Source organism: Seriola lalandi, unplaced genomic scaffold (assembly GCF_002814215.2).
Source record: "Seriola lalandi dorsalis isolate HSWRI2012SDOR001 ecotype SW California unplaced genomic scaffold, Sedor1 jcf7180002054978, whole genome shotgun sequence".
NCBI classification, from domain to species: Eukaryota; Metazoa; Chordata; class Actinopteri; order Carangiformes; family Carangidae; genus Seriola; species Seriola lalandi.
The window spans coordinates 329,425-345,912 of NW_019525528.1; the positions used below are offsets into that span (position 1 = coordinate 329,425).

Genomic DNA, 16,488 nt, shown 5'->3' on the forward strand with positions numbered 1-16,488 from the left:
CTGCTAGCTAGTATTTAGCCGTGTTAAGCTAACATACAGTTGGGCTCCACGTTTCTTATCATCAACTCTCAGAATGAACCAACACAAACCTGAAACCTTTAGCTGCAGGCTAAACAAGCTAGCAAGCTAGTGAAGCTAACAAACGTCACCTGCTGCAGGTTGGAAGAGTTACATGATCCTTTAAATCAGCCTGTCTCACAGTGTGGACCTGGTTAAGCTGCTGGTTACCGTCTCAGTGTTGTGGTGCGTTCAGGTTCACACACGTGATAAAACAAAGTGAGTGGACAAGTGAAAAGAGCAGACAAGATAATCTGGTGAAAACATCCAGCTTCATGTTTCTAAAAATAAAATTCGCCTTGAAGGAATTTGATGACGGATGATCAGGTGTCAGAGTTACAGTGAGCGGAGGAACCAAACGTCCCATGATGCTCTTTTCACGTTCTGTGACCTTAAGCTGCCTGACGTCTGACAGCAGCAGCCGATGAGCTCAGGAGTCAGAGTGTGTTTAAGGTCGGAACACTTTAATAATCTTGACTGATTTCACTGATCAGGAAACAGGGTCTGTGTTATGTTTTGTGAACATCAGAGGAAAAGAGTTTTCTATTTGTTTTTTGACTTTCTGTTTCTGCAGTTTCAACAAGTTCAAACTGTTTCAGACTTTTTTAACATCATATATAATAATAATAATAATAATAATAATAATAATAATAATAATTCATGGACATTTCTGCCTCTCATTTGTCAGAATTATCTTTAAACACGATCTGGAGGAGCAGCAGAAAACAGACGGACTGACCAGTGAAACATTTACTAATAAATTCACATCTTTTACATCTGGCAGAACAGAACTTGAATTTTTCAGCCAGTTTATATATTTTATAAATATTATTTCTCTCTGTCGCTTGCTACGACAACATTTAAGTCGTGAACAGTGCACTGGATTTCTACAGGTTTTAGTTCGGGGAACCTGACGGCCATGTTTCAGTTTTGATCCGGACCTGGTGATTAAACCATGAATGAAAATAACTGGCAGATTAATCAGCAATGTAAATGATCCATATATTTGGATTCAGTGTCGTCATGGCGATGTGAACGTGCACAGTAGTCTCATCACAGGACGTGTGATGTCAAGTGAAGATAATTAACTCCAACATGTCAGTCTGTCTGATGACGAGCTCTCGATGACGAGCTTTCTTTTGTCATGTTTTTTGTTTTGACATTTTGATTCTGTGTTGATTGTATTTTTTAATGTTGTGCAGCTGTTTGATCAGCTGTTTGTATTTAAACTCTAAATAAATTAGATTTGATTTAAAGGTTCCTGGATACATGATGAGTGACCTGCAGGCTCTGCACACACAGTGAACCACCAATTGGTAATTGTTATTACTGAACAATTACCCATATTTAATATAATTAAGAATATTATTATTATTATTATATAAGAATATAACTTTTTTTGATTAAGGTCAAATGTGTCACAACAGACCATAAATTTAGAGATTCCTCACCTTATAGATCACAGCAAAAGTAACATCAGCATAATTTTTTATTTTTTAATTTCCACTGAAATCGTGACTAATCACAACATCTGCCAAAATAATCACTATATGATTTTTTCTGCATATCATTCAGCTCAATATGAAGCTGCAGCTGCAGAAAACATGGGGTTGGTGTTAATAAACAACAACACACTTGGACTGGTACATATATATGTATGCACACACATATATACAGTATGTATACACACACATATACAGTATGTATACACACACATATACAGTATGTATACACACACATATATACAGTATGTATGTCAGGGAGAAAAACAATGCAATGAACATTTTTTCCAACATCATGCAGCCCTGAATGTGATTCGTGATTTTGAGTTGTGATCATCATTGCATTAATCAACTTTCAGAATATTTGCACATTAGACAGAGGCAGGATATATGTATGTGTGTGTGTGTGTGTGTGTGTGTGTGTGTGTGTGTGTTTTCTTCTGTCACTGAGCTCTTTTCCTGTTTAAACTGTCTCATTTCCTCAAATGTTTCATGAAGTCAAACACATCAGTTACTATGTCAAACTCTCTGTGTGTGTGTGTGTGTGTGTGTGTGTGTGAGAGAGTGTGTGAGTGTGTGTGAGAGAGAGAGAGAGAGAGAGAAGTGAACCCACATGAGCCTGACCACAGACTTCTCATGCTGTCAGACTGCAGATAGTGATAGCAGCAGACACATACCAGCGACATGGCTCTGGTCACTCTCTGACTGGCGATATCTCCCCAGAAATCTGCCATCGCTGCTGAAGGCGTCAAATCAACTCCTCTGACTCCACCGAGAGGAACACGTCCAGAGCAAGAGACAAACTCTGTGGTGGTGAAATCCTCCCCACAGACTGGAAACAGAGATCCAGCAGCTGGAATGTAAACTGACTGTCAACAGTGTGGCTCTGCGAGTCGTTCAGGTTCACTCAGTAAATACAGACGCTGAGCTGCAGCAGAGCCTCAGCTATGATTTGTGTATTTATAGCAGAGCGTGTTGCTTCACTGAGCGCCCGTCAGAGCAGAGAGCCTGAAGTCTGCAAACGCAGCAACAGGAGGCGGGGTGTCACGCACATTTCTGAGCAGGAAAGAGACAAACAGGCGAGGTCAAGTCCTGAACTGAACCTGGACTACTTACACATCTGACACCTCATCTGTGTCGTATCTACAGGGACCATCAAGTCCAGAGTCTAAACCACACAAGACCAGACACATCAAGACCAAATGTCCCAAGTTTAAAACTCCTAAATCAAGACCAACATGTCCCAAGTCACGTCTTTAGACCAGAGCAACAGGTCACATGTTAAGTCCAATGTCAAGTCCCAAGCTGAAAGTCCTGAGTCAAGTCAAGACCAGTTGCCATGTGATGCACAAGGTCAAGAAGTCTGAATTTAAAAGGACGAATCAAGAGCACCACGTTCCTGAGTCAATAGCAACAAGTCTGAAGTTAAACCCCGTCTTAAGTCCACACCAGGACCAACAAGTCCCAAATTAAGACCAACGGGCTCCGAGCTCCAGAGCAACATGTTTCAAACCGACCAGAGTCACATCCAGACTAAGACAAGAGAAGGTCCAGTCTGGAATAACACATGGGAAGTGTCGATGCTTCGCACCGTTTACGTTGAAGCATCAAACGTGCGAGTTCCTTAAACAGAGGCCTGATGACCATGACATCCTGTGACCTCACGACCAGACAGTCAGTATTTACAGACTGTTTCTATCTGCTGTTGTTTCACTGCTTTTTAGTTCTTGGCACTTTATTTCTTTATGTTGGGAATTTTTTATTTGTAAAATAATTATTTGATTCTGTTGATTATTTCCTGTCAAGTTAACCAAAGGATTAATCGACTAATCAGAAAATAATCGATAAATGAATTCAGCACATTCAACACACAGTTGTGTCACAAGTATAAACAGCAGGAATAGGTGAAGACGTAGGTGTCTGAGTCTGTCCTTTAATTTTTCTCATTTCTTTGTTGTTCCATCGTCTTCTGACCTTTGACCTTACTCCACGGCTGCTCTTTAATCTGGAGCTGATGCTCCTGTTGCCGCGAGTCTCTGTGTGACAGTGGTTGGTGTGATCAGCTGTAGTAGAAACAAACGAACCGGGTCCTCACTCGTGTTTCTCTGAATCAGCTGCTAAAACATTTGGAGGTAACAACAGATGATTTCCATGTTGCAGGAACGCCCCCTCCCTCCCTGAGCCTCGGTCTCCAGCTCAGGAATTCAACTGAGACACAACAACAAGCTGCGACACGAGCTCGCAACACACACACACACACACACACACACACACACAAACAAACACACACACACACACACACACACACACACACACACACCATAACCCCGAATACAGACACAGAGCTCGACTCACAAAAGTAAAAAGAACAACTTTAAATGTCATCTGACAAATATTCACAAGCAGCTTTTTTCTAAACTAAGATTTAGAAGAGAAATGAGAATCAAATCTAAGATTTAAAGCTCAATCCAGTAAAAAAAATCAATACTCAGATACTAATTAATACTAAAATGAGTATCGGATCAGATACTCATTTGCAACAGCATCGAGACAACAGTTCTGTCTTCACCTCCTCCAGTTGACACACAGCTTCATACAGCAGCACTGCAGACAAGCAGGCACACAGCCCCTCCCCCCACTAGCAGCTGAACACATGAACGCTAGTTAACGTTCACAACACGGAGCTGGTGTCTCCAGCATAAAGCTAAATTAACATGGCGAGTGCTGCTGCTGAAGGAACTTCGCAACCTGTTTTAGTTCAAAATGAAAAAAACAAAAGTACCGTTTGGAACTATTTTTGCAATATTATTTTATCTGGCCAACGACACACGTTAACGTTAGCCGTTTAACTCTTAGCAATTAGGAGATAGCCACATTAGCCATCTATTAAGTTATCATTAAGCTAGCGGCTAAGTGAGGAAGTAAAAGATGAGCCTCAGTTTTACATCTTTTCAAGTTAAACAAAATATGAATGATAGAGAATTTTTACTTAAAAAGACTTTAGTTGAGGCAGCTCTGTCTGATGAACTCCACATTCAACCACACCTGCACAAAGAGGTCTGTACAGGTGAGCTGTGATGTCACAGTACAGGCTTCACTGTTTGGCTCAGGGGCACTTCAGCAGGGAGGTGAGGGTCTGAACTGATTCTACAGCCAGTGCACAAACAATTAACACAAACAATGAGGCGCTGATGAGGTGACCTCCAAAATAAAATTCATCTGCAACAATCAGACGTCAAAGATTTTGTGGTTCAAGCTTCTCGAAGGTGGAAACAACTATTGATTAAGCTGTTGATCATTTTATCAGTTTCTGTTTTGACGATTTAATGAGAGAAAACAGAGAAAACCAGGAAATCGTCAGAGAAGCTCAAATCATAAAACACTCGAAAACTGACTTTAAAGATGAATCAATGATCAAAATGCTTTCTGATTAAACTTCTGTCCACTCACTAATCAATTAATTAACCACACACACACACACACACACACACACACACACACACACACACACACACACACACACAATAAAACCAGTTTTGCTCCCAGGACTCCCCAGAGAGCAGAGACATGTCTTCCAGTTTGTTGCTCCCATATTAGGAAAACCAGCTGAGAGGGAAAAACCACATCTGGACTGGAAGCACGTTCACTAAACACACCGGGAACTGTGGGAAAATTCACACTAACCCACACACACACAAACACACACACACACACAGTTACAAGTTACTGTTAACGATAGACTTTCTAACTGTGAGATCAGCCAATCAGAAAGCAGCGACTGCTCCTGTCATTCAGTTCAAACTGAGATCCAACAGTCAGGAGATCAAGGTTCCCAGAGGATGAACCCTAATGACCTCACCTCTTTACTAGACTTTATTAAATCTATTAAAATCTACTGGTCAGGTTTTCATGAACCTGTTCCTGCTCTCCAGAGGATGAACCTTCAGGATCTTTATGATCACACGATGTTTCCTCTGGCTCCATGCCAGACAGACTCACCTGTACTGTGTGCTGAATATACACTGTGGTGATGTAATGCACTATAACATAACATACTATAATACAATGTATTATAATATAATGTACTATAATACAATGTACTATAACATACTATAATATAAGATATAACATACTATAATATAATGTCTCATAATATAACAATATAATATATAACACACTGCACATTTGTGTAAGTGCATATGGAGCTGAAGTTTAATGATTCATATATGATCAGACATTAAAGACATTCAGTCTTGTCTTAGACTCAGTGTTTTATATTTACACTGCACAACCAAGCAGAGGAGATACAGTGCCTTGCTCACAGGCACGTCTGACATTCACACCTCTGGTAACAGGTGAGTTTAACCCACACAGTTAACTTCTTCAGAACCACTCACATGACACACATGTGCTGCAAGTGTTCTCACTCATGAACACGTCAGATATTGAAATCAATTAAATAAAAGATATAACTAAAAGAAAACGGTGAATCGTGAGAAGAAAAAAAAAGATGAAACTGATCTGAAACTGATTTGATGATTATCAAATTATTTGCTAATCAATTTTCTGTCAATTGTTGCACCTCTAAAACAAAGAAAAAACTCCCTTTGTTAAGCTGTTTGTAAGTTTCTTTTCTGCTGCTGGAAAAGCATTCTGGGAACTGTAGGAAATCACTGACCACAGCCTCTAATACTCCGATGCCAACTTTCTGCCTCCGGTCTTTGAGTGATTTGTTTTTTAGAGTCCAGCTGTTCTCACAGTCCAGCTGTTGTCATCAACATCTTTGTGTTTCTGTTGTCATGGTGACTGCAGGAGGATAAAACAGTGTTTTTATACTGGCTGCATCAGACAGAGGGGGTGTCAGATCATGGGATACAGCAGGCCGACCGCAGGCAAACACCCTCCACATGACACACCAGCTCTGCTGTGATTCAACGCACTACACATACTACATGCCACACACACACACACACACACACACACACACACACACACACACACACACACACACACACACACACACACAGGCCTGTTTCCAGACGTCTGAATCGCCGCCCACATCTGCACGTCTGTCAGTGATCAGAGTGATTGAGGTCTGCTGTTGTGGTGAAACTGCCGAGCCAATCAAAGCCCTTTAAGAAGCAGTGACATCAGTGTTTCCTGTACATTCAGCCACAATATCACCAGTGTCCACCGCAGCTCCTTATATACAGTATTATTCAATAAGTCAGAAGGTCTCCAGACTTCTCTCCCTGCTTTTTCTCTGTCAGTCTCTTTCTGGTTTCTGTTTGTCTTCAGCTGCTTATCTAACCTGAACAAATTTACATTTCTGGTGTATTTTCTCTGTTTGTTTTTTTTATTATCATTTTCAGTCTCATGACCTGAAGCGTGATCTCAACCTAAACTAAACAAGATACTTTCACAAAACTGGACAGAGATCGTTCACATCCACAGCAGCTGTAAATATCTGAAATAATCCACAAGACACACACACACACACACACACACACACACACACACGAAGGAGGAAAGTGTTGAGTCACATCTCTCTCACTGTTCAATTAAACTGCAGGTAAACTTTAAAAAGCACTCAGAGAGCACAGACCTCCACCAGAGTCCAACAACACACCAGACTCCAGAGAAAACTAGAATCACGTCCTTGTGGCCGTATCCCTCCGCCACTCAGACTAGATTCAGGTTACATCTCTGTTTATCCACAGTCATATTGTTTCGTATTGTCATAATTGCTGTGAGAAGGGAATGAGTAATGGCTAAAAAAGTGTTTTCTGAGGTCACCATGGCCTTGACCTTTGACCCCTAAATTCTATTTTAATAAAACTTTTTCTTGAGTCCAGGTGAACGTTATTACCAAATTTGAAGACATTTCCTGAAGGGGTTATGGAGATATCTCATTCACAAGGTAAAAACCGCATTTTGTAGGGTCATCATGACCTTGACCTTTGACCCCCAAAATATAATCAGTTCATCCTTGAGTCCTAGTGAATGTTTGTGCCAAATTTTAAGAAGTTCCGTCAAAGTGTTTCAGAGATGTTGTGTCCAAGAGGATGGGATGGACAGATGGACAAACTGAAAACAATATGGCCGCCAGCTCTGACCATCGCCAGTGTGGAGGAATAAAAGCTGTATATTCAGAGGAAATGATCCGGATCTGCCCTAAAATGTACTGGGTTCTTCGCTGGACCAAGTCCCGTCCCTCCACCAAGTTCTGTTCTGATAAACACCGTAAGGCAGCAGGCTGAACGGGGGTCAGCCAGGTGTTTGTTTGTCCTCTGCTACAGGAGAGGCTGTGGGTTCATCCTCTGAGGATCAGGAACAGGATCAGAAAACTTCATGATAATCTAGGTTTTTATATTTCTTAAGCACAACTGGAAGATTTAACCTGAAATTCTGGGGATCAGAAAAACCTCAGAGAGCGAGAAGCAACAGAAACAGACGAGACGAGCTGAGAAAGCTGAAGGCAGCCATGACATATTCACAAATAGCTGAACTAACATGAAGCTGACACTGTTTCAGGATTCAGTGATGTTCGGACACTAAACAAACACACATCAGACATGAAATAAAATCCAGCTCGTCCCGTTTGACGACAGATTTTCGAATTTAAAGGTTTGTCAGACAAAACGCTGAAGTTTAGAAAAACTTTAAGGAAGAATTTTACATCTGGTAAGTTAATTACCTTTAGTTTCATGGTGAGGTGAACGGTAGAAACACAGCGTTCATCACATAGAGTTTATATGATACATGTTAGATCATCCGCTGCTGCATGACATCACAATGTGACGGAGGTTGAGGGCTGCAAGACCCTGAGAGGCCTCATGTCATCTGTATCCTCCAGATGTTCAGCACAGGAACATCACAGTGTTAATGATCCAACATGGTCGACCTTCAGTTTCTGATCCGTACACAAATAAACAAAACAACAACAATAAAAAAATCCTCTTCACATCATCTCCTCAGTACAGTTTCTGTCTGAGTCCCCACAGACTGAGTTTCCATCCTGACAGGATCCAGTGGAAAAGCCCCCCCCCACAGAGCAGCAGGCCCCCGGAGGAAGAGTCTGCTGACGTCAACACGAGTCACCGGAGACGCCTCGACAACACTAACCTCTATACACTGCAACTGTGTGTGTGCAGCAGCAATGAGCACGTGGCTCGTTGTTTTAGTCTCTATAATTACTGTTCCTGCAGCCTGGATGCCATCTGTCAATCAAACACTCTGGGCAGGTCCAAACAGCTGATGTATCAGTGAGTGTTTGACATGATGTTCACAGGGTGGAGTCTAATGATTTCTGTGACTTCCTCATCTTCGCCCTACTGCCGCAATCATGGCCAAAACTCCACTGGTGGACTAGAGAGGAGCCAATCAGAAGGCTGGAAACACCTGTGTCCAGTTTATTAGGAACACCTGCCTGAACAACCAGGGCTCCTTGAAGGGGTTCCTGAGGGTCCTGTAATAAACCAGAATCCTTGGGACTCTGTTTTCCTGGGATTATATACATATTATATATACACACACACACACATCCATACATACATACATACATATATATATGTATGTATGTATGTAGGTCGATACCGATCATGTTTGTCATCGTTACAGATGGCGTACGTAATCAGTCTCACACACATTGTCAAAGTTCCACATGGCGACATGTTGTCGGTGGGAGGCGGGGCCACACTACACCGCACACCAGAGTATTGACCACAGGTGATCGGTGACTAGAAGCATTAGTTCTCATCTACCAATCACATATTTTTAATGAAAATGGGCCGATCAATCGGAGTATCCCTACTTAAGGGCCTTGCTCAAGGGCACCACAGTGGATAAGTGCTGTTCTTTCAGATTTAATCCTGCCGGTCGATCGAACCGGCAACCTTCCTGTTACAAGCTTGCTCCTCTAATCTCTAACCTTTAGGCCACACTGCCTCCATCACCAACAGGACTGGTGTACAACTTTGCTGTCTGAGTCCTCCTATATTCAGGCCAATGTGGTGCATCCTCATAACGACCACTGTCCGACTGCAGCACCATCCACCATGACTGACCTCTGACCTCTGACCTGCCACTAACCCTGCGAGGGTTGAGGGTTGTGTTCCCCTCAGGACCAGAGTCTGAACGTGTTTGACCTGCTGCTGCGGCTCTGGATCAAACAGCCTAATAAATGTTGTGTTATTGTGGAGCTGCCACTTCCGGCTCCATCTGCACCGAACAATGAGCTGCTCCATCAGAGCGCCGCAGCCACAGAGGCGGCCTCAGCTCCACGCCACTCACATTGTTCACAGCTCAGAGAGAGTGAAAAGTTTCACCTCAGGTTCCATGGAGCATCCGCAGACAGGAAGCAGCAGATTAAAGGTAAGAACACACACACACACACACACACACACACACACACACACACACACACACACACACACACACACATCTGCTAGTGATAAAACTGCAGACCAGCAACAGCACCAACAAACAAGAAGCAGGAGGACGGAGACACAAACACTAGACTCCAACAAGTTGGTTCAAAAGCCAAAAAGTCATCAAAGTGAAAGTCTCTTGTTTTTCATGTCGTCTCACTCTCTAATGTTCTTTAAATGAATCAGTGTTCAGTCTTTAACAGGGTGAATGTGAGAAGCTGCACCAAACACTGTGTTCCTGTCTCACCTCCACTGTCTGTCAGAGGAGCAACTCTGTCTCAGCAGCCATCAACAACCAGTGTTTTCATCCTGTCAAAGATCATGTAATTTAACTTAAATAAACACAACCGTAACATAACTAAAATAAAGTACTAACTAAACTGAAGTAAACTAATAACTAAACTGAGCTAGTAAATTAACTTAACTACTAACCCTAACTGAATTAAACTACTAATTAAAGTACTAACTAAACTAGTAACTAAACTATCAACTAAACTATTTCCTAACTACTAACCCTAACTGAAGTAAACTACTAGCTAAAGTACTAACTTAACTAGTAACTAAACTAACAACTAAACTATTTACTAAACCAGTAACCCTAACTGAGGTAAACTACTAACTAAAGTACTACCTAAACTGAGCTAGTAACTAAATTAAACTACCAACCAAACTACTAGCTAAACTAAAGTACTAACTAAAATGAAGTAAACTACTAACTAAGGTACTAACTAAACTGAGCTAGTACTGAATTAAACTACCAACCAAACTAAACTACTAATTAAACTAGTAACTAAACTATTTACTAAACTACTAACTAAAGTACTAACTGAACTGAGCTAGTAACTAAATTAAACTACCAACCAAACTAAAGTACTAACTAAACTACTAACTAAACTGAGTTAGTAACTAAATTAAACTACCAACCGAATTAAACTACTAACTAAAGTACTTACTAAACTAGTAACTAAACTAACAACTAAACTATTTACTAAAGTACTAACTAAACTGACGTAAACTACTAACTAAAGTACTAACTAAACTAGTAACTAAACTAACAACTAAACTATTTACTAAACTACTAACCCTAACTGAGGTACCCTAACTACTAACTAAAGTACTAACTAAACTAACCTAGTAAATAAACTAAACTAGTAACTAAACTAACTTTCTACAGTCTACAGGAGATCTGAAATTGCTTTGGAGTAAATCAGGTTCATCTGATTCTGACTGACAAATCCATGAAGTTTTATCTGAATCAGAACAGTTTATAAACTCTGAGACTCTATTATCACCATGGCAACAGTTACTTCATCCTGTGTTTTGATAATTATAAGATAAAAAACTCTGTTTAAGTTACAGAGTCATGTGTCAGTTTGCACCTGCATGTGTCTGATGTGACCCCTCTGTGTGATCAGCGACCACACAGCAGCTGATTTATAACAGCAAACACACTGTAAGGATAAATATCCATCTGGGTTCATTGTGTTGATGGAACCTGCAACAAGACGATTTTCAACTAAAACTAAAAAAAAAAAAAAACATTGATAAACTGTGGAACATTTTATTGTTGAAATAAAAACTAAAACTTTTATTCAACCAGCTGCAGAAACTAAGTCAAACTCAGGTTTTGCCTCCACACACCTGATCAGTCCACACCCATGTCTCTTCACCTCCTTTGTGTCTCTGCTTTCCTTTCATTCATGAAATCCGTTACAGACATTTTATGGCAAGTTTACAGGTTTTCCTCTCATCTGCATGAGCGCCAACGTCACGTTTCTGGTCCGACCAGTAACATTTAGTGACATTTCTGTCAAGCTTCAACACGACTCACACGGTCTCACTCACAGAGAGATTATACAGCTGTGATGTTTCTGAGCCGCTCTGCCAAAGATCGACTGTAAATGAAGGAAGATTCAAATGTGTTTTAGGACTCATGGAATAATGTGAGTGGCTGCTGTCACACTCTATAACGTTTAATTCTATAAATTATTTCATAAATTTTATAATAATAATAATATATTATTATATAAAATCATACATTTATTGAGTGAAAGGAGCTCTTGAACAAAAATCATCATTATGACTGATCCAGCTTAGACTTGTTGATAAGTTCAGTTAATTAATCCTCTCAGTTCGACTGATCCCGTCACTGTTAATACACCTGGAAGTACGACAACAGATCCCATCAACAACCAGCCACAGTCAGAGACTCCCCGCCACGCCTGAACAGCTGTTACAGAACACGTATGGAACAGAGATGCATGTTTGTATATGGAGACCAAGATTTTACAGTTAAAATTAATTTTCCTTCCGTCTCACCGACATGAACCTGCAGAGCTCACAGGTTCGACACAGCAAAGCGCTTAACTCACGTTTCCGATAAAGTTGTTCATAGTTTTGAAAATCATGTCTCCATGCTAACAGCAGTGCACCATCCAGCAGGATGGCAAGTTGAGGAAATGAAACTTCAGCAGGTTGAGAGTGTTAATTAACTAATGTTCACCCACATGAGCTCCAGAGGTCAGAGGTCAGCTACAGAAGAGCATCATCAGAACAAGAAGCAGCCTCTTCCTGCTGACTAACACCCTGGTATCCTCCAGTACAATGTGAATCACCAATCATCTCCACGTGCTCAGCCGGCAGTCTTGAGAGCTTGTGAGTTTTTAATTGCTGCCTTGCTCAGTGACACTTCAACAAGCTGATAATAAAGTGGCTAAAGCCCAAGTTTCCTGGTTAAACACCAGTTTTTCCTTCCACTTCCACACAAGATACAAGTGATGGTGTCCACACCAAACTCTGTTCATTAAACCGTTAGTTATCGGCGAAACTATTTATCGGCGAAACTATTTACCACAAACAAAAAGTGAAGACAGTTGCTCTGAATCATTAAAACACTCTCATGTTGTGCATATATACAACAGCTCTGTCACACTGTAATTACATTTAAATAAGATTTTCACTTTGATTACAGGAGGAACTTCTCGGCCAAACGTGCAGCAGGATGTAAACGGACTGACAGTGATGAGTCAAGAAAGAAGCTGACATTTTGTCACAATGAGCCCAGCTGGGTGGATGTGATCTGCGCCGAATGTAAGGACGGTTCGACACAAGTCAAATCCATCTTTTACAACATTTTATAACGTTCACTGACTCGGCGGCAAGTCTCAGAACCAAGAATCACAGAGTTTTCTAATGCGGGACAGAGAGAGAGAGACAGAGAAACGGCACGCATCATTACTTCACTTCCTGGCACAAGCGTGGTCTCTTAAAAACAAAAGCAGTCATGTTGGCAGCCGTTGTTTCCGCGCTTGTTGACAGCTTCTCCGTTAACAGACATTTGAAACACTCACGCGGAGCTTTCTGTGACAGCAGACACCATCTTAGGGAAAAAAGCCTCCGGTTTCTTCCCGGTGCTGTTTCTGAGATAATTCACAGAGGGGTCGCTAGCTGCCGGCTAACAGGTACACTGGAGAGCGAAGTGGGAACTTACAGATGTGAGGAGAGGTCTCATCTGTTCGCTCTGGTCCTCCGCCATTTTCCAGCAAACGTTGTGAAAACTCCTCTTTCTGTCCGCGGGGAGCTGATAATTCATCCAAGTTGAGCCAACCGCCACCGGCCCCCCTTCTTCTTCTTCTTCTTCTTCTTAAACCAGCTTCACTCCGCCACTTCTTTACAACTGCCTGGAATATATTAACTCCAGCTGTAAGTCCCGCCTCCTTTTGATTGACAGTGCAGTCCTCCGTTGACGAGGCGGCCGTTGTTTCGCTTCCACCAATAATCGAGCGGGAAAGTGGAGTAGGCGGGGTTATGACGGTAACAAAGCATGGGAGCTCTCATTCACTTCAGTGTGTTAGTTAAATTACCACAACAAACTTTCCCATAATAGCAGATCATATATCACTGATCTCACCATATACATTGTATGGTTTGAATATATGTACATTATGAATAACATTTTATATGATTCTTTTTGTCTTTATAAATTAATTAAGAATAATTACAGAGATGCAGGTTCTTCAGTATCAGTCTGACTGGATAGTACGGAGACCCAGAGAGGACTTGATTTGAATGTTTATCATGTTCGTAATGTTTGTAAAATATCTGTCACCTGGAAAATCATGATTTCTTGCCATAAATTAAGATTTGATTTAAACATAATGCTGCAGATAACTGATAATAAATTAACTTTCATTATGTGTTCCTGTTTGTTAGTTACAATTATAAAAACATTAAAAAAAATCTTTTTCCAGCTTTATTGTCTGATGTTTGCAGGTTACGAGAGCTGAGGATATCACTGTGTGTTTCACGTCATTGTTTTTGCTGTTGGATGTTTAGTTGCAGAGATTCTCCACCTGTTGAATGTTGTTTCATTTAGGGATGAAGCTCTACCTGCAACCTGACCTGTATTTACCTACAGCAGCTGTGTGACTATGTTAATGATGTTTGTAGAAGGTGTCACACGTCCATAGTGCACATATGAGTCTTTTTAATAGGACTTCACACTGGTGAGAGTTCTCAGTAAATACCTGCATTCAACTAACAGTATCAGACCCTAGTATGTTCTACGGGCCAAGACGTCTGCAGGACGGTAAACATTACTGTTAGTTCTTGAATAAACAGTGAGTGATCTTCGTCATCATTATCATCAGAGGAGGAGGAGGAGCTGCAGATGGGTTATCTTTTTACTTGGCTTTTTCAAAAACCAGAGGTCACTCTGAAGGCAGCATGAGTGACTTGAATTTGATTAGACAGTGGAGTCGACGAGCAGCGGAGCAGCTGTGAGGTTTCACTGTGTGTGAAGGGAGGCCTGCAGAGATAACATGACCCGGACCCAGAGCTGGGTGGAGAACTAGACTCCTGTGGTACTACGCAACATTAACAGGCATTGGGAGAAACAGAGGAAATGACACAGTGAAGGACAGGTGTTTATCCACACCTGGATAAACACAAAGCACAACAAACACGGACATTGAATAACGTATTGATATGTCTGTGAAAATAAGACTACCAAGCAGGGAAGTCATTTTTCCCAGTCTGTAAGACAGCCCATGAATGCACCAGTCCCCCTTGGTCTGTGGGAAAGATTATGATGAAGTTCATCTGATGGTGAAAAACAAAATAATGATTGTTCAAATCTGTGTAAATCAAGCTAGAATCAGCGGTGACAGGGTCCCTCAGTGAAGCGACCTTTTGAACAGCTTATCTGTGATTAGCAGATTCATGTTTGTGTTGTGTTTCCCTCCTGCGGCTCCTGTAATCCTGACAGATTATTTCATTACACTCAAGTCATTATTGTTCCCACAAAGCAGCAGGAGGCTCTGGACGCCCTCAGTGTCTGAGTCAAACTGTTTCTTCAGGAAAATAATGGTGCAGTGTTATATAGAGCTATATATAAAACTAATACCTTCAATATTTCATACCTCTAATATCCACTCTTTATGTTTTGACTTTGGATTGTGTAATAAAATCTTTTTGATCACAGTTTCATTTTGCTTTGATGTTTTTCTTCTCAGTCACCGTTCTGTATGGAAGACCATTACTGCCACTGCAAAAAATTCACCAACATTTTTTTTTTGTTGCTCATCAGTATGACATATATGACCTCATAATTACGGGTAATATTACTACAACTACAGATACAAATATTTATGTACGAGTGTCATATTATGGTTTGGCGTTGTGTAACAAATAAACAATTCTATAATTCTCAGAAAGTCTCACATTAATGATGAACTTCCTGATTATTACAAGTTTCTATTTGTTATTAGAAAACAACAAAATCTGACATTAGTGAATAAGCAATAACAATATAATTATAACTATAATTATTACTTCAAACCGACACATATAAATATAAGTGTTAAATATGGGACCTTTAAAACTTTCAACCTGTTAATCATGAGAAACTAAAGTTTCTATCTCGACAACGTATTATTTACTATTTTATTTATTTATTGTCTGATGATAAAGTATTGAATCATGAGGAAAAGTGGGGCCTCTGCAGTTTGTGTGTGTGTGTGTGTGTGTGTGTGTGTGTGTTTTCCTGCTGGTTTTCATTAACAGAGCAGATTAAACGGAGCTGTCAGCAGGAGACGAGGCCCTGCACCGCTCTATAATTAATATTTCAGACGACCTTTGACCTGCTGCTTGTTATATAACACCATCCACTTTATTGTTCTACATTAACATGTTTCAGTGTCCTGTATTTGCTGAACAAGGAAAATCAATCTTTTTGAAGTAACGTGTTTGACTTTCATCAGGTGTCACCTTTAGATAAATATTAATTTATAATATGAAGAAAACTGCTGTGACACGATGAAAAGAACATTTCTCTCCAAAAACACAGAGAGACAACAGAATCCAGTTTGAGACTGGGGCAGGATCTCTGGTCCCAGACCTGGATCTGAGCTTGTCTGATCCAGGTCCAGAGACAGAAATAAAGACGTCTCTGTGTGGATGAGATGTTCGCAGCTGCACAGTTTGATGTGAGTTATAGAAAT

At 40.7% G+C, this 16,488-nt stretch overlaps 1 protein-coding gene across 6 annotated transcripts in view; it reads right to left on the bottom strand.

The window, feature by feature from the left end:
- Positions 1-13,674, bottom strand: part of LOC111646928 (sodium bicarbonate cotransporter 3-like) — a 37,120-nt gene extending 23,446 nt beyond the window's left edge. For 2 of the 6 annotated variants that reach the window (XM_023396512.2, XM_023396511.2), the window contains exon 1: positions 13,479-13,674. In XM_023396512.2, coding sequence (XP_023252280.1) covers positions 13,479-13,580 — 102 coding nt within the window. In that variant the 5' untranslated portion in view covers positions 13,581-13,674. Of the gene's footprint in view, positions 1-2,236; positions 2,469-13,478 lie in introns of those variants that run through there. The other 4 variants (XM_023396516.2, XM_023396515.2, XM_023396514.2 and 1 more) reach the window with 4 other exon arrangements.
- Positions 13,675-16,488: the final 2,814 nt, after the last annotated feature.